This window comes from Pseudochaenichthys georgianus, chromosome 9, assembly GCF_902827115.2.
Source record: "Pseudochaenichthys georgianus chromosome 9, fPseGeo1.2, whole genome shotgun sequence".
Taxonomy (NCBI): domain Eukaryota; kingdom Metazoa; phylum Chordata; class Actinopteri; order Perciformes; family Channichthyidae; genus Pseudochaenichthys; species Pseudochaenichthys georgianus.
This window is the reverse complement of record NC_047511.1, coordinates 38,153,242-38,180,946: the sequence shown is the minus strand read 5'-3', so window position 1 is coordinate 38,180,946 and position 27,705 is coordinate 38,153,242. Positions and strand designations below refer to the sequence as shown.

The 27,705-nt window shown below is 42.5% G+C and overlaps 1 protein-coding gene across 1 annotated transcript; it reads right to left on the bottom strand.

The window, feature by feature from the left end:
• Window positions 1–577: 577 nt before the first annotated feature.
• gas2l1 (growth arrest-specific 2 like 1) lies at window positions 578–26,539 on the bottom strand. The gene is made up of 5 exons (XM_034091285.1): window positions 25,375–26,539; window positions 15,182–15,289; window positions 8,846–8,942; window positions 7,144–7,459; window positions 578–5,269 (listed from the first exon to the last, which is right to left on the bottom strand). The coding sequence occupies exons 1-5, from the start codon at window positions 26,086–26,088 to the stop codon at window positions 3,205–3,207; spliced, it is 3,300 nt and encodes a 1,099-aa protein (XP_033947176.1). The 5' UTR covers window positions 26,089–26,539; the 3' UTR covers window positions 578–3,204.
• Between the last annotated feature and the right edge of the window lie 1,166 nt (window positions 26,540–27,705).

Sequence of the window (27,705 nt, the reverse complement as noted above, 5' to 3'; positions counted from 1 at the left end):
CTTACATACAGCATGAACGCTTGTGAATTTACTCCAGGTGTAACTAACTAAAGTTTTATTTAAATGTTTAATTTTTCACATTATTAATCCAAATATCCATTCTAACTAAAGGTATTGAATAAATGTAGTGGAGTTAAAGAAGTCAATGTAACTCTGAATTTTATTTGAGTAACGTACAAAATTGCAAAAAAAATTAAATACTCAAGCAAAGTACAAGTACCTCAAATGTGTACTTAAAAACAGTAAATGTATTTAGTTACTTTACACCACTGCAGGAAAAGCTGTATTTCTGTCTTACAGTTATAAAGATAGAAGTAATCAAATATCAGTAAGCTTGACAAATGGGATGATTAAACACAGTTTCTTATATCTAATGCAACAGAGAATTTTCCCAAGTAAAAATAAATGATTGAATCACATTGTACATTATAATGAATGATATAGTCATCATCCACGTTCAGATTTTTGGCTTTTCTTTAACAGGCACTTCATGACTATCCCCATAATCCCATCCCTGTCGGTTTGACACACCGCTGTGACCGAAGCTTGACATGAAAAAAGGATCAGAGAAATGTCATGAACTTCAGAGGAAAAGTTTTATTACAAGAACAACATGACAGCATTTTTTTACTTCAAAAAAACTGTGAAATGTTGCAGTATTGCTATTTCATACATACAAATTCCACAATACCAAGCAATCTGTACATTTAACTGAAGTTGTAGTGAAAGTAACATTAGCAAACAAGAAATTATCAAATCATGAACATTCAGATTTCGCTGATTAGGGATTGAGAGAAGCAGAGAGAGATTCATGAAGTTGTGCAGAACAAAGAGCTGATAATGTACAATCATTCCTTTTATAATTGACAACCCCATTTTGAATTTGACCAATTACTCTAAACACAAATGTTTTCAAATAAGCCAAAGCATATTTCAATTATAAACAATTAGAATAAAACATCTGTTTGTACAGAAGAGACCCATAACTAGTCCGTATCATGTGGCTTTCTTTAATCATAAATTAAGAGGAGTCTACATTACATCTAATAACTGTTTCTGAGTTATGCAAAACAACCCACAGATGATTCGTCTGTTTCAAACCATAGCTTGCAATAGTTATAATGTTTCTACGGTATACTGTTGGGAACAAATATTTTAATTGCTGAGTTTTTTCTCAGTTGGCTCCACCTTATTAAGATTAAACGTCCTGCTCATTGTCATATTTGGGACACAGATGTAACTTGAGAGACTTCATAAATAAATAAATTAGACCTACATTACTTCCCTCTTCACTCCAACTCTCAACATAGTCTCATACAGTATGTACACACATATGCACCTTCTCATTGTTTCCTATTTACTGTGTCAGTGCCCTGCAGAAAGATGGGTTCCACAAATGTTGCAGCTTTCTTTTTTTTTACTGGTTCTTTCTATTAAATCTCTCAGGGAGATATCTATCATCGTAAACACAAGAAAGACAAATGATCACCAACTTTTCTTTCTTGACAACAAGTCAAACGTTTTCCTTTCAAATATATTTTACAAAGTCCACCCCTGTTATTACCAAAAACCAGAAGTACTGTCGCAGGGCTCTGGCCTCTCATCCTCGTGTGCATGTGCTCCACAAGATATCCCTCATATCCAGTTACAGTATCTATTATTCATGAACTGTTGCACACATTTAGACACTCAAGTCAAAGTCATTCTTCATCCATCAAATGTCCCCTTATTACCATCGATATTGGCTCTTATTAACAAACATATACCATTCCAAAATCATTAAAACAGTACATAATTTGACTGAATAAAACATATTGTTCCGTAGCCACTAGATGTCACCATAGATTGGGCTGAGTCTTTAAAATCCATATTCTAATTCGGTTATCTGGCTCCTTGTGTCTCAATTATACTGACATGATTCAGGGCAATACATTATATATCTTTATCAGGAATTGTACACCTAGACTACGAATAATGCACAATTAAAATGGGCAATGTTCCTCACTTATTTCCACATTCACACCTAAACTCTCCAATTTCTATAATCATAAAGAAATAATGATGGCAAAGTTGTGTTAGCGAATAGATCTTGAGTGATGTTGCGCAAAAACATTCAAAAACTAACCTGCAAATACATTTTAAGGCAAAGGGAATTGTCAAGGCATTTCCAACACCAATATTGCATAGCTAAGGCAGCACAGAACTGATTACAGAGAATATGTACATTAAACTGTATATTCAATGCCTTGTTATATACAAAATACCCACATCTATCAGTGAGCACATCGACATGTATTTCACATTCATTCTCCTTAGCCTTTGACGTTTGTATGTAGCATTGTATTCCAGAATACAGTTTGGTCAGAGGAAGAAATCCCAACATTTCTGCTTCAGTGACAAAGACACACCCTTCACTGCTCCTCATGTTTCTACACTTAATCCACTTAAAAGTTGGAATCAATTTCAAATGTTTTACTGCATTAAACATCATCTTTAAAACCTGTGACACCTTAACAACAACAAAATATATCACAGCTACAAAAACTGATGCGAAAATGTGACACATGAATAACGGCAGACGACTGAACAGGGTTTGGTTGAGCAAGTAGTGTTCATACAGTCAGAGGGATGATGGGAGTACCTACGTGTATGTTAACGGTTATTATATTGTACATGTGAGTATACTGAGTCAAATGTTAAGAGACTGAAAAAGATCACAGTCATCATACCAGTATTCTGACTACCAAGGCAAGCAGAGATGCTGTGGCAAACCACAAGAGGGAGCCATCCCATCTGTCTGAAGGTTTAGTGTTTACACTGTTTAGAGTTGCTGCTTTAAATCCCTGGCACTTCGCCATGCCCCTCGGCGGGGCACATGGCAGCACATATGCTCTCTCTCAATCTCTCTGTTTCAGCCATGAGACTTTCACAAGTGTCTTTGCAAAAATAAAAAATAAACACCTTATGATTGGCAAAAGCATCCCCATGCACACATTAAAATGACAGTGAAAGTAATCTTGAAGACCATTCCTTTGGTAATAAATAATTTGGCTTGAGTGCAACATAAAAGCAATGTGAACCCCCTGCAGTTATTCAGGGGGGGACCTAAGTGAGAAAGAAGGAGTGTTAGACATGCGGTCTAGAGCCCAATCTTAACTTTTTACACAGTAGTCAGAGTTCATGACACCCCCTGTGTCATCTGTGCTACATCCAAGCTTCAGTGTCCAGGCTCCCTGACTGTCCAGGGAAGGAGCAGTCTTTGTTAACCATGGCTGGGGAACATGGCCGGGAATGGATCATGTCTGCGAAGGCCTGGTGGAGGCCCTTGCATGTGGCCGGGCGACCGGTAGAGCGTGAGCTCTGAGGGGACAGCGGAGGAGTGTGGCTCGGGGAAAAGGTTTGGTGAGTCTGCAGATCTCTGAAGCTGCGCGGTGTGGGGATCCGTGAGGGGCTGTTTTGTGGCCTGTTGTCGGTGCGAGGCTGCATCCTGCCTCTCAGTTTGTGCTTTGAGTTAGAGGCCATTCCGTCTGTCTTCTTTTGCCCTTTATTAGTCTGCAGCCCTTCTGCATCAGTGTTCCCGTTGGCAATCGGTGAAGATGGTGGGGGGGTTTCAGACTGGGATTCACTCAGGCTGAAGCACATGGATGAGTTTTCACTGGAGGAATCCTGGAAAGAGCAGTCCGCAGAGGGGGGGAGGAGCACAGGTGACGGACAAGCCTCTGGGGGCGGGAGGTCGTCATTGCCGTCACCATGTTCTAGGTCATAGGGTAAGTTTGGCTGGTGATTCTCTGGAGGAATATCTCCTTCAGGCCCTGTGCCCCAGCCAAGCTGACCCTGCTGACATTTCAGGCCCCCTGTAGGAGGAAAGCCTCCATGGTTAATATTACTACAGTGGAAAGCAGGTTGTGAGGGGACCTGGTTCATCAGTGTGTCTGTGTCTCCAAGACCAGGCAGTGAAGACGGAGGTTCCCTCTCCTCGATGGAGCTAGAGATGGCTGGGAGCTTCTTGAGACCCCCTCCCCGCTCCCCCCAGTGCTCAGGCTCTCCTTGATCACCGTTGTGAGGTACTCCAAAATTGTTTCCATAAAGTAAGTTTAAGGGGTCCTCCAGTTGGAAGTGACGGGGATGAGCTCTCTTGGATTCCCTAAGGTCAGGCAGTGTTCCTATCTTTGCCCCCACATTCAGGGAGGAGGTGGAGGAGTTAGAAGAGGAGTAGGCCGAGTCAGTGACGTTAGGATCAGTGGTTGCCGGCACTAGATGTGTCCCGGCACCCTGAAGGTTCGCTCCTCCTGGGGCTCTACAAGACCCTCCTCTAGCCTGTTGTGTATTGGCCAGAAACTCAGCCTCAAAGCTGCGATACAGGTCCTGCTCCTTTTGGGGGTCTAGTGTTGGAAGCATCTGGAAGCCGAGCCCCGGTCCTTCCTCCTCGGGGTCCGGGCGCTCCAGGCATGACAAGCTCTTATGGTGGCCTCGACCAGCAGAACGAAGTCCCTGTGACGTCCGGGGGGAGCGGGCAGTGTGATGGTGGAAGTTGCGGGGAGTTGAGTGAGGTGAGCGTCGACCCCCGGAGGTGACCGGTGGAAGAATCCTGCCTCTTCCTACCGAGGGGGAGCGAGGGGCAGGAGGTCTGGGAGTAGTTATGATCTTCTTGCTGGGGCTGCTGTTGTTGTTGTTGTTCTGAACCCCTTTAATAGGTGAGTTAGAGCAGGAGGAGGACTGCCTCTTAGCAAACACACCCACTAATCTGGGAGAGGAGGGGGGCAGTTGTTTGGCCCGGAGGTCCTCTCGTCGGTCTGGGGGCTGAGGGTCTCTGTGGCAGGAAGCCGGTCCCGGGCTGGCATCACCAGATCGAGTCCTGCTGGTTAGCTTACTCTGGCTGTGGGAACGTGGAGCATGGAGCCTCCTCGGGCCCTCGTTTGCAGTGGAGCGGCCCCTCTCTGGGCGGGATGTTCGAGATCCATCAGCGGATCCTTGCGGGGGGTTCGGTTTGAGTATAGGAGCGAGAGCAGGACGTTCCCGGGATTGGCTGCGTGCACGGGGCAGGGGGGTCCGCAGTGATGAGGTTTGATCTCCAGACCTCTCAATCATGTGCTTCCCCTCCTTGCGATTGACGAGCAGGACTACCTCATCACCAGATCGCCGCGAGGCCCCGCCCAGAGAGTACCGTCCCCCTCCTCCTCCTCCTCCTCCTCCTCCCTTAGAGGAGGCTGTAGAGGAGTCACTGTCTCCAGACAGACGTCTCGTCACTGGCAACTTTGTATCCTTATTCCTAGAAAGAAGAGAACAATAAAAATGTATATTCATAATAACACCACAAACCCAAATCCAATCCATAGCAATGTCCTTGAACCAGACACATATTATCAGGGTCAATCTATGTATCAAAGAAAACTAAAATTGGCATATTTCTCAACTTATTATTATAGAATATATTAAATGTTTCTTTAAGTTGTTCCATCCATCCATTTAAAGATGGGTGAGTCAACTTAGAAACGACGGCATGCCATCCTGTGTTTTTTTTTCTCGAGGATTTTATTTTGTTTTTTATTTATATCCTAGATTATGCCTTGAATGAATGTTAATTACCCCGTACTTGTAAAGCTATCATCAGATATTAAATGTGTTTATTTTCAGGCCTGCCTACACTCCTTTATGAAGCCCACCTGTTGACCTACTTCCCCAGTTAGCTGTGAACAGCTGTCTAGCGATAGTTATCAGATTAGTGTTTATTTAGTCGGCGCACTTGAAATGGGATGCCCCGCCCACACAGGGTTAATTAGAATGAGCTGTTGCTTTGACGTGTGGTCTGAGCCATCGCTCAATACAGAAATGAGCCACAGATTGGCTACGAGCCAAAGCAAACCGCCATTCATCTCTTAATTGTGTTAAACAATGGCGCCTTCACTCTCTGACATATAGGGAAACTATGTGACCAACTTGACCTTTTACCAGCTACACGTAGAACATAGGCAGATTGTCTTTATATATCATATTAGTACTTATAGTGGTCTTAACATGCCACTACTCTGGCTCTGACGCTTCAGAAGCAGATCAGAGAAAAATGATCTGTGGTTTAATTTGCCACTGGCTTCTAACTAATTCACACCATCTGTTGGCCATGAGAAGAGAAGGAAAGCTTTAGCAACAGCTCGCAGCCTTCTTTAGTCAGTGGACAGTCTTATTTAACGTAAAGGTATTAAAGAGAGGAGAGTAAATGTTTGTTGACCATTGAAGCCACTGGAAAGTGCTGTAGGTTGACAGGTTTATCTAGGCAATGTCACCTGAGATTAGATAAATCTGCTCTGGTCTAATCTGTGGCTTCCTGGCATGTGTTGTTGTTGTGTAGGCTATAGAACCAGTTATTTGTGTGTGTGTGTGTGTGTGTGTGTGCGTGCATGCGTGCGTGCGTCTTCTGTCTGGTCCTCTGTGGGCACACAAGGGCTTAAAGGAATTACTGAGCGTTGACCTGCCAGGCTACTTTTGAGAGATTGATTTCTTCATTGTAACATCAACAGAGGTGGGAGAAGTATTCAGATCTTGTACTTAATTAAAAGTAGAAGTACCAAAGTATAGGAATACTATGTTACATTACATTTTCATTTAGCTGACGCTTTTATCCAAAGCGACTTACAATTACCAATTACAGAGACATTCTCCCTGGAGTAACTAAGGGCTACGTGCTAGGGAAAGGGCACACTAGTGGTGGTGTTCCAGGCGGGATTTGACCTCACAACCTTCCGACCTTCAGCCCACCTCACTATCCATTAGACCACCACTACCCCTGTTTAAATTATGGATTAAAAATGTTACTTAAAAGTTAAAAATGATTAGCATCAATATATACTTAAAGTACAAAATCTAATAGTACTGATTATGCACATTTGGACATTTCAGAATCATAAATATAATATGTTTTGAATATAATTACGTATGCTGCTGCATTGATGTTTTTTCATCAAGCTGGTAAAGGCAATGTCCAATATTTAACTCTGAATTGTTGTCGTGGAGTAGAAGTACAAAGTAACATCAAATGGAAGTAAGTAAGTTAAAAGTACCTCAAAATTGTACCTAAGTACAGTACTTAAATGTATTTAGTTACTTAACACCACTGACTGAACATGACACTAGTGTCGACGCACGAACCTGAGAGGATTAAAGTGCCGGGGTTCGGAGCGGTCTCGTGGCGGCCGTGGGAGCAGCGGTCTAGCTGCACTGGAGTCGCGCTCGGCGGGGGGGACGGCGGGATTCTGAGAGCGACCGGGCCGTGTGGAGGAGGAAGAGGCACACGGAGCAGAGGGGGGCTCCAGGGAGCGCCGGTCGGGGGGTTTGTATGGGGCGATGCCATCATTTCGCCAGTGTGGTCCTGGGCTGGTGGAGCGGGAGGAGTGGGCGCTGGACGACTTGCTGTGGGCTCCCTGCCCTCCTTGGCCACTGGCTTTCGCCTGGTGGTAGCGGTGAGCTGTGGAGACAGATTGATAACACATTTGTTACCATCAAATCGGAGGTACAGGTTCCGAGGATTTAATAACGTTAGACTGAAGCACTCCTTTGTGCACCAGTCGATCCTCAAATGAAATACAGAGTTACATCCCAGGTATGATGGAGGGTCTTTCTCTTCAGTGATTTTGATGATTTATTAAATGTTTGTTCCCTTGTATCGTGTTTTAATATTTGTCCTTGTTTGATGTTGCAAATAAAGCTTCTGCGATTGAAGAAAAATGTATCTGACAACAAAGTATTATCATATAGTATCGAATCGTGCCGTATTGTAAGACAGACCTCGTAGCAACATTGTCTAATTTAATCACAAAGGATAAACGTCTTTAAGAGGTCCAGACATATATATCATAGCTTAACACACCCTTGTCATCAAGCTCTAACATAGTGTACCAGAAATAGATAAGACCATAATTTGTGATACGAGCCGACCGTAGAGATGCCGATGATCCCACCATTTAGGGAGAACATTTATAGATCACAAAAGGCATATTTCTATAGACACCTAATACTCCATGGTCTATAAATGTAGCACCAATTATGATTTCAGCCAGTGTCAGCTGTCCAGGGCAGCGGGTCGTCTCGTGACATCACCACGTGTACCATTCGTTTGGAGGCCTTTATATGTACTGGCTGGATGTAATATTGGTTAGGTATCTGCATGATTGTTTCTGGTAGTACAAAGTGCAAAATGACAGAATATCAAAAATGGTTATTTTCCGTTGCTTCTATGTCTCATTTAGAGAATGGATTTCAAGAAATAGTTGACCTCGCCAGTATCTGCTCCTAGTCTGAACCACACACTGTATATAAGAAGTGGATTTACACTATTGGTTTGTAGACTAAGTTTTCAAGCCTTGAGTTGAGCATTAAGGCGTCGCAATTTTTATAATTCTTTGCCAATGCCATCTTTGTTTTTAGAAGTAACACGAGGGGGGAAAGTTAGTACGACTGAATGCTGAACTAAAACATTTTAGGCATCCAAAATGTTACAACTACCAGATAAGACGGCACTGTGGTAGAGACCTAAAGCACACGCTGCTTCATCATCTATTTAATCTCGGTGGGACCATCATTTACTAAATGAACAACATGTTGTGTTTATGAAGACTTGAAACTAACAATTAAGACCATAAACTCCATTTCACAATATTCCTTCATTAGGATAATTGTCTCATAGACTTCTACGCAATCTTACTTCTTCTTTTCTTGTTTCTTGGTCTGAACGTATGACATCAGAGGTGAATCATATGTCGTGATCCCAAACGAGTTGTGAGTTATACAACAGTGAGACACAACAATGAAGTGGTTTTGTAAGGGGCTGACAGGGAACAGGAAGTGACCTCACCGAAAGCAGCACAGCGACACGGGTCATGCTTGTCCAAATAGTGCTCTAATGTGTCCCAGCCCCCTCCAACACGCACCATCACATGGGTACGAAGGACCTGGGGGATAGAGAGAGAAAACAAGGCTTCAATAGATACACAGAGAATGACATCCACATTCATGCACAGATAAAAAAGCGACTCCTTTTGATGTACTGCGCTGCCACACACACTGCACAAGTCAATGGGAATGCAAATTCCACAAGTGGGGCAGCTCACTGAAGGCTGGCCGGTCTTCAGTGTTACGTAACATCTTGATGCACCCCTGCCTGTGCCCCTGCCTCTCCCTCCCCCCCCCCCCCCGCATCACCCCCAGCTGCTGCCATTATGAGGGCTGTTCATTGTCATGCCAACTCGCAATTAAACAGAGTAGGGTAGCATAAGAAAGAGCCCAAGCGCTGTGAAAGACACTCTCTCCCTCTCAGCTGGCTCCCGTGAGTTTTCGGAGGGGAGCCGGGTGAATTAGCATGGTAACAACTCACCCCTGCTGTCCTCTCTGCTCCCCGGCTACCGCGGAGAGGGGCCGAGAGGAGAGGATAGATACAGCAGAGGGGGGGTTGGTGGATATGTCACTTCCTACTCTCCTCTCCTTTTTGAAGCACCAACATCCACAGGATCAGACCGAGGAGCCTCACTCCCTCCAGGCAGAAGCTTGCCTTCACTGAAGCAACACAATGGGCCTGATGTGATCTGAGAGGCCCCTGGATGGTCCCCCTGCCTCGAGTTGTGTAACAGGGTCTGCCAGCCACATGTTTTAAAAGTTGTGCCCGTGTGTCAGAGGGCTGGCGAGGCAAAGCCACAATGGCATACTGCGTGGGCTGGCACCGAGTTTATTTCCACTGAACCACACACAGCCAGGCTTGGGGAGTAACTGATTACATGTAAAGAGATTACGTTATTAGGATACCATTTGTTTAACTGTATTAGATTAGTTACATCAAAAAATGAAGTATCTGTTATCTGTTATCTTGTAAGAAATAGACATTACTAGCAGGTTAACAGTGTTATAATTAATATATTAGGCGTGTGGCACAGTGGATAGAGCCTGGGTGTTGGGTTCAGATGGCCACAGGTTCAAACCCCACTGCAGTCAGCATGTCGTTGTGTCCCTGAGACACTTCACCCCAAATTGCTCCTGTGGGGATTGTCCACAGTATGTAAGTCGCTTTGGATAAAAGCGTCTAACAAGTATGTTATGTAATATCATAGGTACTGAAGGAATTTTCTTAACTATTTGTACTGAGGCTACTTTAATTCTTCTTTATTTAAAAAAATGTTTTACTTTATTAAACAAAACTAAAGTTTGCTTTTAATTAATGTATTAAGCTTAAACTGCAACTATTACTGTTTGTGTTATTTTTTTGTATATGAATTATCTTAGTTTCTTATTTTCTAAGGTTACATTGTGAAGTAAAAAACCATCAATTTATTTTCTCTTGTTTTTATTTGCCTTGCATTTGATATTGTGGAAATCCAAAAGTAACAGAAAGTAATCAGGATACATTACTTTTATATTTCGATACCCAGATTCGGTTGCTGATTACATTGACATGTTACTAGTTATTGTAATGGATTACATTTTCAGAGTAACCGTCCCGACCCTACACTGGACACAACGTCTGTTGCTCTGATCAGAGGGAGGCGCAGACATGTGACCTGAAGTCTGACCCCACCTTCTCTCTCATACAATCCCCACCAATCCACTACAAGGCTTCTCATCAGCCCTCTACTACATCAAATCCAACAAAACAGCTGATCTGCTTATCTCTATCAGACCTGAGAGTATAAACTGCTTACTCTCCTCTGGCCTTATGTCAGGAACAGGTTTACTGTCTGATTCTGCTTCACCGTCATGTGCCAGCAGTGAAAGGCCAGGCTGCACCAGTTTCATAACACCACTGCTATCACTGATGTCAAAGGTTCACAATACAATGCAATACAATACAATACAATACTGCAGAAGTATAACAGTTTTAACCGGAACAGGAGGAATAAACCTTTTTCCTAATTGACGTTCAGCATCAACGATTTCATAAGACGAGTTTGTCTGAAATGTCGAGATTTGCGTCAAACAAAATGTAATTAAATTTGTATCAGTGTTTTTTTGTTAACAGTGATAAGTATGAACAAGAAGAGAGTGATATTGAAGTGAGAGGAAATATCTGGCCTACACTGAAAGAAATTAACATTGACTTTAATTAAATGTATTTTGTCAACAGGTTCCACATAGTTGTATTGGGTTAGTTAAGTTAAACCTATTTTTTATTATTTAAATGTAATATTAATGCTTTCAACTTACCAATTATGTGTAATTTGTTTACATAATAAATGTATTTAAGTCAACGTTTTAAAAAATGTTCAGTGTATATGGCATTACAAAGTCAACCTAGTTATCCCACTGTGACACAATAATTTCAATTTAGGATTTCTTTTTCATTTTGTAAATGTCCATTGTATCGGCAATTAACCGTCTTCAACACTTTTCAATAATAGAGAACACATCTGCTGTCACTTCTGATTCTCTCTGTGAACACGTATTTTAGTTTGTAGGAACAGAGTGCTATAATAGAGGTGCTGTTTTGACACATATAGCTTCATATCCTTTTAATGAGCTTGTTACTGTTAACTTTGTAGGAGGGGTAACCATCATGATAGTAACAGCTACTGAGAACCAGAATAAACAAACGTCTTTGTGTAACAGGAGTGGGATGATTGCATGACTATAAAGATAATTAGTTACGGTCTTAAAATGCTGCATGATTACATTTTTGTTTTATTGCATTCCTCATCATGTTTTCATATCCAACGAGCATATTATTCATTTCATATTTAATGAGGAGGTTAAATAGATGTTTTGGGACCATGTTCCACTTTAGATCTGCTTAGCAGCCTAATTTCACAACCACTGAAGGGGTATCACAGTCTTCAGTGCAGACCCTATCCCTGTTTCTATGGCAACAGCGAACAGAGAGGCTTCTTGTCATCATTGCGGGGGCGTGTTGAACCGATTTCTTCTTACATGTTGGTGGTGAGCTCAAAAATGTAGCTCATGGTTCATTTCAGCTCATGTGCCCCACGACTGAAGGCATCCCCTCCCTCTGGGGAGCGACCCCCCCGGGGACAAAGACGCCTTATTAACTCCCCCCCCTGTGTTCAAACTGTCCGATCTACCATTTGCTTTCTGCGCTTCATCCCCTCGTTCAGTCCGAGAGCATGTCAGAGCATTGAATAGGGTTTTGTTGGCTTTTAAAAACCGGCTGCCCGCTTCCTACCCTCTGAAGAAAAAGGGAAGTGTGTTGGCTGCACTCGGAGGTGCTCGGGCATGCATATGATCAATGTCACCCCAAGTGAGAAATCAAGAGAGGGCGGAGACGTTGTGAAGAAAGCTAATCTGACGGGCCGAGGCACCCAGACACACACACTGCAAACAGACACATTTAAATATGTGTATCCTATTAAAGGGATGTACACAATCCATTTTAGGGACTACAGGACGGAGGTTCGGCTATGGGGAGGGAGGTCTTTTCTATTTTCCTCTTACCAAATGTCATACATCCATTACATGTTAGACGCTTTTATCCAAAGGCGACTTACATACTCAATACTGTGGAAAATCCCCACAGGAGCAATTTGGGGTGAAGTGTCTCAGGGACACAACGACATGCTGACTGCAGTGGGGTTTGAACCTGTGACCCCCTGATCCCAACACCTACACACAACCCACTGCGCCACATCCCCTCTCAGGAATAATTTAACAGCCCATGATGACGGCTTTTGTGCTCGTAAAATGCTCCCGAATGTGAATTTATGACATCAAATTATAATAAAGGAAATACAGAGCAGAATAATCCTGTGTATGTTTCAATACTTGATTCGCAGCATGACAGAAGGCAAAACACCTATTACATCGTTTTTGAAAAATAAGAAAAATAACAAAAAATTGATTGTGTTTGCTATTTGTTTTGAAATGGCTAATTCCAGTGCTAATGTAAACTTTGTCAGCTTTTTAGAAAACTTCTATTCCATTGATATATATATATTAATTATGACTTTTGGAGATTATTCCATTTTAAATTCTTTAGGATTTGCCTATTTAGTTATCTGTGGTCAAACTAACTTTTCAGTGCTGGAGAAATTAATATAATTTAGGTTGGGGAAGGTCTTACATTTCAAGACTCAAATCCAAACATTGACTACAGCAGTGGTTCTCAACTGGTGGGTCGCGGACCCGTTTCGAGTGGGTCGCGGATGTGAGTGAAGAAAAAAAAATTGGAAAAAAAAAATTGAAATTTCTTTTTTTTCTTTTTTGGGGAAAAAGTCGCATTTTTATTTTGAAGGCCCGGTTTTCTAACGCTGTACATGCAGCAGGCGTTGGACTGGAAGTACCGGAGACCATAAACGTTTTTGAAAACTTCTGTTGTAGTGATCATCTTCTCAATAAAACATCTTTGCTGATGTCAATCCTTACCCACAATTTAAAGTAATTCACACAGACTCTCTCCTCTTTGCTCCTCTCTCTGTGAGGAGCAGCAAGCTGTCAGAACAAAGTGAAAAACAAACAATGGCATAAAATATTATTAATATGTCGGGTAGTAATAGATTTATTTATTTTCTTCTCAGATTGTACCAGAATCAGCATGTTTGCCTTTTTATGTTACACAGTTCAGCTTTGATTTCATCATCTCATTAAACCTTTTTTTAAAGCATACTTTAGTTCTGTGAAGGGATATAAGGGATATATGCACTGTACTTCACTTTCATTCATAATGTTTGCTGAAAAGCGTATATTACAGCACGATTTTTTGTTGAATAGATTGTGGTTCGAAATGTTGGGTCGCGATTTATTGACAAAGTAAAAAGTGGGTCCCGAGGCCTGACCACAGCTCTACAGTCCCTTACAGTGAGTCCTATTATATTCAGTAGAGATCAGAACTTTGATAATGTAAAGGAAAAAGCTTTCCTAGATTGGGGCGTGCCATCCATTATCTCACATCCTTTGTCTAAAACATCGGTGCCACTAAAGGTAAAGAAACATTAAAATTGCAGACATATAATGTAAACTCAGACAACTTGCGAGTCCATTACTGTGGCTGGGGAATATTTTAGGTAAGTGAAACCAAATCGATCCCTGTTTTCCAGCAGTGAGGTTTTCCTGTGAGACCTGAAGTGGATACGGTGGCAGCTCTTAGGCTGAAACTGAGACAAACAGTCGGGCAGAATCAGGCAAGATAAGGGCCAACCCAGGAAATGACCTAAAGCTCTAATTGTGTCTCAGTGGGAAAAGTACAGTCCTGTGAGTGGGCTAGTTTGTAAACACCCACATGACGGAGATGTATCACAATGCTGTTACAGAGTCTACAGTACAGGTCTCTGGGCTCCGAGTGATTTATCTGTTGCATAATAACTCTGCTTGACACAACATAGGATGCCATATGCCAACACTGTATGGTTCCATGCAATTACTGCAGGCCTCAAAGCCTTCTGTGTCATTTGCCAAACTAGCTCCTATATTTAGCTTAGCATGTCAAAGTGAAAAAAATCTGGTTTATTTGAACATTTCTGTCATTTTTGACAGATCTAGCAACGTTGAATCAAACAAGGGGGCAAGAAATACAAACAATCAGACAGACAAATATCTTTTTCGGCAGATACAATTTAAAGTGAGAACATCACACCGCACTCAATATTTGGCAAGTGCTGAGTAACTATAACCCACATAGAAAGAAGAACAAAACACAGCAAATTGACATATATAGTTCCCAGTTCTCTTTTAATCAACATGAACACTAACACGCTTTGATCAAAAAAGGTCTTTCTAAGGTTTCGCTGTAGAATAAAGAACATCAAAATCAAGAGTGGGTGTTGTTTTAAAAGTCAAAGTTTGAAACTGAAACTGAGGTGTTTTTTCTCTGTTTGGGGTATATTTATTCATTTGTCCCTTCTGTCTTCCATATAATGTGGTGGGCTTGTTTACAACTTATACAATAACTGTCTTTCTTTGTGATTTTGTGATCTACATTTTTACCAGATTCAAAAATTAACAGGGTGAGAAAAACATTATAATTATGACAAAGAAAGTTGAAAAATACCGAGTTCGAAGACGTGTGTATTCCGAAGTAGGGGAGTAGGAACTTGCCTGATGATTAACGCATACTAACTAATAATATAATCCACCCATATATTTTCTGGTTTAGCTAAATATATGACCGTTAAATATATGACCGTTAAAAAGTGACCACAAAGACAAGTCTCATGGCTCACAGTGACAAATATTTCTGATCATGATGGCGAGGACCTACCCTGATGAAGATCAGCGCACTGGAGTCTCCCACTTTGTACTTCCCCTCCGACACCTTGATCATAGGAAACTGAGCTGGACAGGAACACCGACCCAGAATCTCACGCACCTGAGGAGAACAAAAGAAAATCAGTTGAACACACACGGCAGACAAATATGACACACACACACACTCTCATGCTCCCTTCCTGTACTCCGGGTCAGTTCCCACATGAGTTCATGTTTAGTCACACATATCTGGGCCAGTGTGTCAACAACACAATAACAGTGTTTTACAGAGGGAGAAATGAGCAGTCTCTGTGGCCTGAGTGTATGGATGTTTTGTGCGTCATCATCCTTCAAACCTTTCTCTCCAAGCACCCACTGGGTGTTACCTAGCCCCGCCCGCTCTCTCACCACATTGAAAGCCTTCATCTCATCCCTCCATCCTGGTTCTTCACTTCACCGCAAAGGGTCACACAAGCACCAAAATACACGTGGACATGCTAATGTGGGCTCTCCCTCTCTGGGGCTATTACATGATGTTCTGGTTGTGACATCATAAGCCGAGGAGTGAAGGCGCTCAGAGCCCGGTCTGGTGCTGATGATGTCAGCAGGCCGCGCTGCCAGCTGGGTTTTGAATCGAGAGAGTCAGTGCCCTGGCTGTGGTCAGGGGTGCTTATTAGGCACACACACAACTGCAGGGTGGAGCCAGATGTGTTGCACAGGCTCTCACGGGATTGGACAACGTTGATGCTTTTCTTGGCGTGTCTCTCAGACAAAGGCGTATGAGCACAAGTAAAGCTGCAAAGCAGATAGAGGAAAGCACAAGAAGAGAGGATAAATAACCCTTATTGTGTGTGTACGGGCTGCCATTACCACGGGGAGGGGAATATTCTATTAATATTTAAGTGATCAAATGATATGTTAGAGGAAAATGTGAGGGTGTGAGCTCCCAGCCTTATCTGCCGTGTGCAGGGCTGGAGGCACATGGTCTGCATGTATTGTGTGGATGAGCATGGTGGCCGATAACACCGACATTATCGTGTATTCAGAAGATTACAGTCACCTTGTTATTTCCTTTAAACAGCACCCCCCGTTCTTCCCCTTGCTGATTAAAGAGGGAGGAATCAGCGCTAAGCCCCTCACCTGCCTCTCTGTTCTCCCTCTTTGTTGTCTCTCAGCCGTTATTCTCCGCCGAGCACTCGCTGACCGGCCCTAAATGTCTCTTTCTTTGTTTTGCTTACATCTGCTTGCTCCCTCTCTGTCTCTCCGCTCTTTCACTCAGTCAGTAGGTGGACGAGCTATGTTTGGAAAAACCCCAGCCAGTGACTTAATGGAAAGATTGCTATGGCAACAGACACACACATAGCCTTACCCTTCCCATTTCGACTGTACTCCTTTTTTTCATTCTCGCTATAGTAAAGCCTTTTCTCTCACTTCCAAAAAACCTCCCCCAGAGCCGTTCAGCTGAGGTCATTGTTTCCTCCAGAGAGAAGGTGAAGGACTCGTGTGTCTCATAGCAAACACTGAGCAGGATGTGCAGGCCAACTATGAAGGGATTTAATAATAACATAATCAATAGCAGCACTGGCATTTGAAATATTTACTCTGCGGAGCCTTTGACATGAAATGTGTCCACTTCCCATGTGTTCTCTGTATCAACAATGGATACAGTAAGACACATTGAAACCAAAACACACACACACACACACACCAAAATGAGATAGGAGGGGAGGAGGGAGACAAGGTCACACGGGAGACATGCGGAAGTGGCGCTGCAACACTGCGAAAAAAATTGAAGGATGAATTATGGATGCGTTTTTGGTCACATGAGAGATGCATTCAGCAAGAGCTGCAGATGTTTGAGGGGGAAAAGAAAGGAAATGCGACACAATCCACGGTGCACCCCTAATCTGAGACGTATCTATCTTGAGATAGGAATGTGGGGATGTTTTAGCCGAGAAGCACTTTGGTTATACATCGAGATTCCCTTTGAGTGGAGCAGCAGGGTTCATCTTTAAGTTGTTATGTGTGGAAGAACATACAGTACACAATGCGTTAATGATCCCACTGCTCACATCCCATCATATCTGCTCAGTGTGAGTCAACACATTCCTTTCCTTCCTGACCTGCAAACATCTGAAGAGCCATTCAAGGAAGAGACTGAGGGCTGAGCAAACCCTGGGGATGAGGAGAGGAAATGGGAGGGGGAGATAAAAATGTTTCGGTTTTATTTCCCATTGTCTTTACTGATTTGAAATGTGGGCTTACATGCCACACTATTACGGCATCATAATAATAATAATAATAATAATCCTTATATTTATTATAGCGCTTTCTCAATTACTCTCAAAGCGCTTTACAAGTACACAGTACACATACAGATCATACATGTAATGGTCATCTACTGTGGACAATACCCACAGGAGCCAATTCGGGTGAAGTGTCTTGCCCAAGGACACAACGGCAAGACATAACAGAGGCATGTAAAAGGTCGCCAATATGCACTCTGAAAAGAACATTTGCTTGAATGATATGAGTTTAAAGGTGGTTATTATGTGAAAACACACAAACTGTAGTTCTTGTTTTAGTTTTCTTGTTTGGGTTTTACAGGCTCGGAACATTTCATAAATATACTCCAAGAAGCCTCACATTCATCTACATGTTAGTCTGTTCTCCTCGTGAGTCAGCAAACAAAGTGCGACCGCACAGTTTGCACTCATCAACATAGGCGTACTGGCCTGCGGTAACAGGCTCGTTTTATGATTGTCATGCAATGGGTAAGTATTGGCAAACTCCAACAATAAAAACTAAACATCAAAACACCTCACTCCGAAGGAATTTACGCGAGGGTGTTTCCAGGATAAGACTCCTGTGCCGCCGGAGAGACAACTGCAGGCTTTGCGATGAAATACATCGTCTTTTAAAGGAAATTGGGAGGATTCCAAAAATTACAACAAGCCTCTTCTCTTGGATTATCTTGTTAGCCTGAGGATCTCCTGTCATGACTGGAAACTTCCCAAGAAAACACAACCTCGCCATCAGATAAGCAAATAGAGACAAGAAAACACTGTGGGCGCCTGCCTGGTAGGAGGGAGAGCTTCTGAAACTTGAGGGGTTATTGCTTCACTACTCACAGTAAACATTCCTAAAGCCGGTGATCGCACACTGACACATATCAGACTCTACCCTTACATTAAAACACTGTCCTGACATCCAGCACTCATCTGTGAACAACCACGCAACATCTAATGAACATTGAAAAAACTCCTTTGCACAGATGATCTCTTCAAAGACCTGGGGGTGCAGGGAGGCGGCAAAACGACTACAATATAGAATTATTATGGTGGACCTGTAGCCTGTGGGGACAAACTGTAGAGTTCATGGACATGTGTATGTACAGACTGTTAGCATGCTGGCTCAACGGGCCAAACAAGGAGAGATGAGACAGAAAAACAGATGAATGCCTCAGGATCAGGCGTGTCGGTTATCGCCAGAAACCTTCCCCTGCGAGACCAGGCAGAATATTACAAAACAAGAATGCATTACCGCAATTTTTTTTGAAATATGTTGCCTTATTTCCAGCTGAGAGTTAGATCAGAAGATCGATAACACCCCGATACCAAGAGAAGACAGCTAGCCTGGCCCGGTCCAAAAGATAAACCAGCCTGTCAGCAAATCTACAGCATATTCAGGACAAAAGGAAACAAATGAGCATATAATACGAAAAGTCTTAACTATTTCTTTATCTGTTCAAAATCAATACATTATATATTTAATAATCTATGGTGGGTGTGTAATCAGGGTGAACAATGACATCATTCTGGCCTCATCCTCCTCTTCAAGTCAAACCATTCCCTGAGAATTGATCCCTGTCTCCTGGCCACATGACAAACTGCCCTATGGGGTGCGGGGAGGTTACATGAATCTAATGGACATCAAGGACTGAGAGGCGCATAACTCTATTATTCATCTGCTCCAGTCAGACCGCAGTGTAATCAGGAAGTTAAATATCAGCCAGCGTCTAAGTCATGTGTGGGTTTGTTTTGATGAGGCTCAGAAACACTCAACACTTCTCCTGGTGACGGTCGAGGTTAGAGAGATGGATGCCTCGCTCTCTTCCCATCCTGACAGTCTCCACCTGAGGCCCGCATGAGGGGGCAGAACATAACCACACAACCCACACAGACAAAAGCCTGTTCGGATAAACACAATATTAAATGATAATCGCGCAAAACGATCAGGAGAGAGAATCAAATGCAATGCAAAAACGACTTAGCACTAGGGGGCAATATCTTAAGCAGAGTCAGCTGTTTGCCTGCATAACGGGAAATAATGATGAGGAGTGAGATCTGGTGCCGATACACTGAACAAACTGAAACCTTGACTTTAATGAAATGTATTATGTCAACAGATTTCACACAGCTGTATTAGGTTAGTTGAAAGCAATGATATGAAGGTTAAGGTCCTTGTATATAGACTCGTATTGCACGATTCCACTTAAAAACTATTTTTTCTTTTTGTATTACCTTTTATATAGTATATTTTAATATTGGTTAATATTGTCTGCTTATCTGTATTGTTGTGTTGCATTGTTGGAGAAGCCTGTGACCTAAGATTTTCAACGACATAATTACTCTGTAGCTATATTAGTTTGACAATAAAGTACCTTGGGAGACCGAGCCTTCTGCTCCGCTGCTCCGAGATTGTGGAATGCCCTCCCAAGCCAGCTGAGGACACCACAGACTGTGGAGGCTTTCAAAAAAGGCCTAAAAACGCATCTTTTTAGAATAGCCTTTAACTAGATTTTTAAATCCCCCACATTATGCCATGCGGGCATGAATGTCACAGCTTTTATTATGTTGTTTTAATTGTTTTTTTTTTATTGTTGTTTTGTTTCACCCTTTTTAATTTTTAATTTTGTAGCACTTTGAGTTTTGTTTACGCAAATGAAAAGTGCGCTTATAAATAAAATATATTATTATTATTATTATTATTGAACCTTGGACCTAATACTATTGCTTTCAACTGACCTAATACAGTTATGTGAAATTTGTTGGCACAATAAGATAAGATAAGATATATACTTTATTGATCACAATTTGGGATTTGCTTTCGTCACAGCAGCATGTAAACATGTAAGTCATTGCACACAATGTGAAGATGAAAAGGAGTATGAAATAAAAACCAATAAACATAAAATAGAAACGTCTCCAAATAACAACTTAAAAGTGAAATATATACATAAGGACAGCGAAATATATATATATATATATATATATATATACGAAGACTATCCATCAAATATACACTATGAAGGGTTGATTGCATCTAACAAAATATAAAAGTATGATATTATTAACATTGAGTGTGCAATAAATAGCAAATTCAATTAATATCACTGTACAAGGTGCTGTGTGAGGACACTATATACAGATATTTCAATGTAAAAGTGTCCAGTTATCAAAGCAACATAAGAGACTGTGAGCTATAAGAAGCTGTGAGATTATACATTTAATTACAGTTTCAGTTTTTTCAGAGGGTAAAATGAAAAAACCCTCTCAAATACTAATCCCCTAAAACATGAGTGCATGTAACCCAGGAGGGAGGAACAGTGAAGGATGCCATGCTGCCTCAGCAAAGCGTACTCATGTGGCCCAATGCAGCGCACGGTGACCTACTTTTCTCTCTCACTCTAGCGCCTCTCTACTGTAGCTCTCCCTCCCAGAGTCACTTCATCCCAGTCAGGTTTAACAGAGTGTACAGTGAAGTCACTCGAGGCACACTATCTGTTGTCTACTCTTCTTTTTTTTATTCCCTGAATGCATGAATTGGACCATGAGGTTAATGGAGCAGCCTGGCATAATACACACATTCCCCCTCTTTATTACCCCCCCCCCCCCCCCTTTGCCCTGCTGGTGTCTCCTTCCCAAGTCTTTGATTGAGTCGTCAGCCTTTGATTGCCTCGCTGTCAACAGTGGCCCTCTATTCATATGTCCCCTTTCAATGCCACCAACAAGACATACTGTTGTGCTCTTTGCTTTATCATCTCTGGCGGAGACACGTGTGGGGGATGGGAATGATGGCTCGCACATATATGACCTAAACACGGGCTGAATGTTGAAGCCTGGGGTGAGAAGAGACATGGACCAGTTCATATGACGAGCAAGAAAAAGGATGAAGGATGTGAGTGAAGGAAGGCTGTGAAGCTCCAATGGCCTGTTGTAGAGATGCTTATGCATGCAGTAAATATGTAAACAATTATAGTGTGCATTAAGGGGTCAGTAAGTCTAATTTCAATGATCACATGTATGTCACCTTGTATAGCTGTGTCTGTGCCCAGGGCCTAATTACAAAACCTACAACATATTCTTTCAGTCATTTGTGTTGTACCGTGTTTCTTTACATTATAATGCCTGCAGCATATAGGAAAATACATATCCAATCAAGTCATAATCCCTGTCTAGTGGTGATATGGAAAATCCCCCTAATGCAAAGGATGAACTTGATGTGGATATATAGCAAAGTGAGCCAGCCGCTGCCTGAGCCACAACTTCCTCAATTATTCCGTGGAAAACCATCCCGCGGTGATATAAGTAATAATAACACGTAGTGGCAGATCAGTGGGTGAGTGTTTACATAAGGTTGTGTTTTAACCAGGATACAGCTTCCTTAAGATTACATATCTCGTGTGGCAAGCAGATAGTTGACGTGACAAATCACCTGTTTGCCTCAGGTGTTAAATGAGTCACTTTACTGTTACATAAGCAGAGGGTAATGATGACAAATCAATCATGCAATATTTGTGACACATTTTTACTGTGTTTATTGATTGGCAATGTCCTATAGGAACGTGCACTTAAAATAATCCTGCTGCCTGTAGTCAGACTGTTACGATACACACTGTAATCCTATTATAACTACACTTGTATTTTCTTGATGAAGTAAACAAGAAGATTACCTTGATCATCCAGGAACCAAAACAACTTAGAAAATAGATACATTTGCTTAAATCTCATTAAGACTCTCTGAGCTGCACAAGAAAGTAATGGCAAACTTTTTGAAGATGGTACACAATAATTAGTCGAGCTATGCAACTCCGAAATCTGAGTAATGCATTACTATGCAGTATTTCCCACAGAATTTGATTCTATTTGTGGGGGCACCCCCCGCGTTTATTCTCCCAAAAATATAATTTACAATTTACAATTCAGGCATTTAGCAGACGCCTTATTCCAAAGCGATTTACAATGACCAATTACAGGGACATTCTCCCTGGAGTAACTGAGGGCTAAGTGCCTTACTCGAGGGCACACTAGTGGTGGTGTTCCAGGCGGGATTTGAACTCGCAACCTTCCGATCATCAGCCCACCTCACTATCCATTAGACCACAAAAAAAAAAAAAAGAATAGTAATAATATATATATTTTTTTATGAGATCCATTTGTGGTGGACGATATTTAATTGTGGCGGCCCACAAATAAATCAATGTATGGGAAACACTGCTATGATACCAATACTTTGCGGCCTTGCTGATCGTAGGAAGAGGCTTTCCCTAACCATCTGTTTCCTCACATTCAGGATTTTGTAAAGAAAACTAAGGCTGCTGTGCACATCTTAGTTAATGGTAATCAAATGATGACATTTTCTTTAATGATAATATGGGTTAAAAATAGAGAGGCAGTTGATAAACAGGTTGAACAAATATGTATATTATATAAAAAATTAAATCATGAATTGTCAACACGTTTTCTACAGAGAAAATCAGTTAACTAAAATATAAAAAAGGGTCAAACTATCCTTGATATGTAATCTGCTTGGTTGCTGCAGGAAAGTTGTCCGATTGAAATGTATTGAAATCTCGGTCTGCTTGACGGAGGGCAGTGGACTCACAGTCTGGTGTCACAGCTGTGGACCAATACAACTAAGCCCTTTTCCTTTCTTACCCTCCCTCCCTGTCAGAAACGTATGAGTACTAGCAATGGGGTTCCTAGTAATAACCCAACGCTAATCTCCTTTAAGACAGAAATACAAAGAAAGAGGTTCTGCAGGATGTGACTAATGAGACAGAGCAATAGAGAGGTCTTGTGTCTTGAGGCAAGAAATGAGCTGATTGAGCAGATGTTTATAAAACAATTTAAAGAAAACTGCATTTTATTTAAAAGGGATAAAGGGATTTTCGCATTATATTAAATTGTGGTTGTATGAGGTACTTCCATAGTCAGTATTACCTGCAGTAGATGTTGGCTGGCTTGCCCCAGTTTAGAGAAACAGACAGGAGCAATGTACGGCTGTGGACTGGGGCAGCTGCAAAACGTAGTAAAACCACATGAAATATCCAAATCAGTTTAACTGTACGCTTTAGTGACAATATTGTCACCGCTGTACCATGTTGTCCGAGAGCCTCTTCTGACCAGGAACTAAAGCTGTTATCTATACCCTCTCTTGAAAGTCACCAGAATCAACTGACAAAAACATGATACCTCCCTTCCTCAATGAGTTAGTTTCTGACTTTGGTGTTAGCTTGGATTCCCCAGCGCCATACAATAACAACAACAAGCTGTTTTAGTTAGCTAGAATATGTTTAGCTGCTGCAGCAGTACAATACTTTGCTCCCATCCCAGTACTCTTTCTCTCTCCAAACTGTGGTCGTGCCATCGACTAATAATAATACCGTAGTAACACAATAGTAACACACTGACTATAGTTAAGTACCTCATACAACCCTACTTCCCTAAATCCAAACTATCCCTTTAAGAAGTGTGCAGCTAAATATGCCTTGGCCTATAAAAGATAAATGGGCCACAAACAGCTGAAGCCATTAGATGGGATGTGTTGGAACAACCACGCCTGTACTATTTTGATATTGCTTCCTCTCATCTCAGTACCTCTGTGGTTTCTCGTTTGAAGGGCTGTTCTGCGCAGCTTGCATGTTAGCCATATTCTCAGGTTGACACAGGGTCGATGGTAGAGATTGATTTCACCAGACACATGATGACTTGGAACGCCATTACCCAAATCTGTCAAGTCAAACGTATCTGTCGGTCACTGTCTGACTGCTGAGGGATGTGACAGTGGGAGTGACAGAAAAGCAGACACAGGCATATACGCTCTGTGATTTTCTGTCCTAAAAATGCAGCTGCCTGCTTTAATCCTCAGTCGAGTGTTGGGACTCAGACAGTCTGGAATACGAACAGCGCACATCCTCCTCCACATGCTCTCCTATTTCTGTCTGCAGAGGTCACACTGAAGCCGCTGTGCTCGGCTGCCTGAGACAGTGTGAGTGTGACTGTCCCCACCCTCCCTCTCCGCTGTCCCTCACAGCTTTGGTGCCAAAGACAGACATTGTTCTCTCCATCAACATGAAAATATCAACTTCTCCCCCACATGTTACCACTGGTCTGTCTGCCTGCTCATTAGCTTTACCCTGACAAGACATTTTCTTCTCTAATGTGAGGTGGCAAAGGTCAGCCAGTTCAGCAGGACACATGACAAGAGCTCGATAGAATAGGAAATGTATTAACTACAAACTGCCGAAAGGGACATTTCTAGTGGTGATGAAAAAGAAGCTGCAGAAGCAGGACACGATTAGGAATCTTCCTCGCCGGCAGGATATGGTATTGATTCTTCTTGATGGACAGGCTAAATGAAAGAGGCCGAAGATGATTGTAGACATTTGAGTGTGGACATTTTCTTCAAGAATGCAGGAGAAATGTGACAGAGGTGACCTGTGACCTTTCAGATAAGAAGCAAAGAATGTGGGTGTCGAACACACGCAGACCCTACAGGTGCAGCAGGAATTTACCAGCACAGTTCAAAACAAGTTATGAAGCACACCCACACCGCAGGGAATCTATATGGCGCCTTCCTTCTTCATAGCACTGATGTGATATTTTCTGAGAGGCTGCTTCACTTTTGACACTTTTGTGTTTTACGCTTGGAGAACTTGGTCTTCTATCTGATGCCTCATTATGTCAACCTCAACACCACACAAAACACACTGAAACGTACTTCTGACTGAATCTTTAGTGGGCTACTATTTCACACGAGGTGATAATTGAATGGTCAGGAAATTAAGCTGTCAGATCATCAAACTATCTAAGAGGACTTTCCTGATTCGTAATGTAGTTATTATTCATACATTTTATGAAGGCAACTATTCAGGATAATTAAATCAGGTAACATACAGAGGCTTTTATCTTTTTAACTTACCAACTCATCCAAGTTTCTCATGTCACACAGCACCCTCTTCTGCGGCCAGATGATGGGCTCTGGCTCCGGCTCCTCTTCTTGCTCCACACTCTGACTGCTACTCTGACTGCTCTCCTTCCGACTGAAGCACCTGCTGGGCGGGCTCTGCTCAGCCGGCTCCTCGACATCGATCCGCAGGCTCTCCTGGTCCCGGATCTCCTCCTCGATCTCCTCCTCCAGCTGGATCAACATGGGGGCCAACATGCCGAACTTGGCCCCGCGTCGCGCCACCTCGAGCAGACACAGAACAAAATTCTTCTCGTTGCATCTCTCCACCAGGTCGTTGGTCTCAAACATGAGGACGTCCTTGATCCAGAGCTCCTGCCTGCACCAGCTGATGAAGTTAGACACGTTATCCCGCGCCACAAACGAGCCGGGGACCACATTGCGTGACTGGAAGCCCACATCTTTGGACGGCAGCTTCATGGGGTGAGCAGCCTCCGGGTACTCCAGCTGGAAGTCCTGCGCGGCGCGGTTCACGTTGTTGGCGTGCCGACACAGAGCACAGCCGGTCCCCAGCCCCTCCATGAAGGAGTCCGTAGAGATATCCAGGTCGTAGAGGGTGTTCAGCCATTCCGCCAGATCCTCCTTCATGGCGTACAGGTACTCCTCGCTAGATTTAAAAGGCCGGATACTCTTGGAGGCGGCGGACTGGATGTTGCTCTGATCAGCCATATTGTCGAATTACGCAGCCTATCAATAAAGTCTACTTGACAATTCCCGATTGTCGCATTGCACAGCTCCAACGCCTTCATCCGCAAATATAGCGAATTAACCGTGTTGACGCACCCATGCCGATTTGCATGTGTGGTTTCTTATGGGAGCCCCTTGGACCCAGGCTTTGTGTTGTCAGAGGCATATCGGGATGCGGACTAGCCGTGGCGCATGGATGCGTTTTCCGGATGTCTCTGCGAAACCCGTTTCCTTTAAAGAGCGCATCGCCGGGTCCCGGGACGCCGATACACACCCATGCGACGACCTGTTAATCCTCCCGCTGGACGGAGGCTCCTCTCACCCGCAGAAATCCACGTGTCACCATGTCTGTGTGTGAGGCGGTCAGAGAGCTCCTCTTCGATGAAATCACGGAGCAGCACTGAGTCCACAGCTCATCTTCCGAGCAAATGGGCCCGCCTCTTGCGCTGAATATGTTGACCTGCTGTAGCTTAGACCAGCAGAGCGACTCGGTGGCACATCCCATTATGAGGGATCAACGCTCGACAGAGGAAACTTAACCCCATGTTTCCCAAATCAGGAAACACTGTGTTAACGGGGATAGAAGCAGGATACCTTATATAGCTACTAGAGTGAATCTATAGCAGAGCTGGGAGAAGTACTCTTGTACTTGAGTGTAGGAATGTGTTATAATACATGTCCTTCAATCAAATGTTACTCAAGTAAAAGTAGCTACCAAGGTATCAGCATTTTAGTAAAAGTACTTATTAAGCATATTGTCCCCAATTCAGAACAATATATTAAATGTTTTGATTATAATAATACTCCAGTTGTAACTAAAGTCTTATTTAAGTGTTGATTATATTTCACATCATTAAACACAAGTAACTAAAAGTATTTGACCAATGTAATGGAGTAAAAATACACTTTTTTTGGTGTAGAAGCCCTGCTGAAAAAAACAGTTTAGATCAATTTAGCTGGTCAGGCTGGTTTGCTAGTATAGCAAGACCAGCCTGGCCAGCATCTCCAGCCTGGTAAAGCAACTAAACCAGCCTAACACCAGCTTAAACCAGCAACCATATTAAACTGGGCTATGCTGATATTTTCAGCAGGGAGTACAAAGTAGCAACAAATTGAAAAAAGTGTTTCAAAATTGTGCCAAAATACAGTACTTGAGTAAATCTACTTAGTTACTTTACACCACTGCAGACTCATTTATACTGCTGAGTTAATCTATAACAATACAGTTGTTTTATTTGTTCAACAGGTGTCTGAATCTGCAAAGTTACAAGTGTCAAATGAATGTAGAAGAGCACTTTTAGTAGAGCACAATACTGTCAGGGGTATTCATTTATTCAACCTCATGGTCGTTTTTCATTCATGGGTTCATCTTGCTGTTGCACCGGATATTAAGGCTCTTTTCCTAAGTAAGAATATATACTTGTTATCAGTTTTTATTCTGAATAACACAAACACAGGCTTCATAGTCTCAATAATGATGTCTCTGTGTGAAGTGCTAAAGGCCAATAAAGCTTGGCATCATGAGACCAACTCTGATTGGTGCCAGAATTACCCTTCAAACGGTATCATCTGAACAATGACTAAGGCAGATCTGATAGT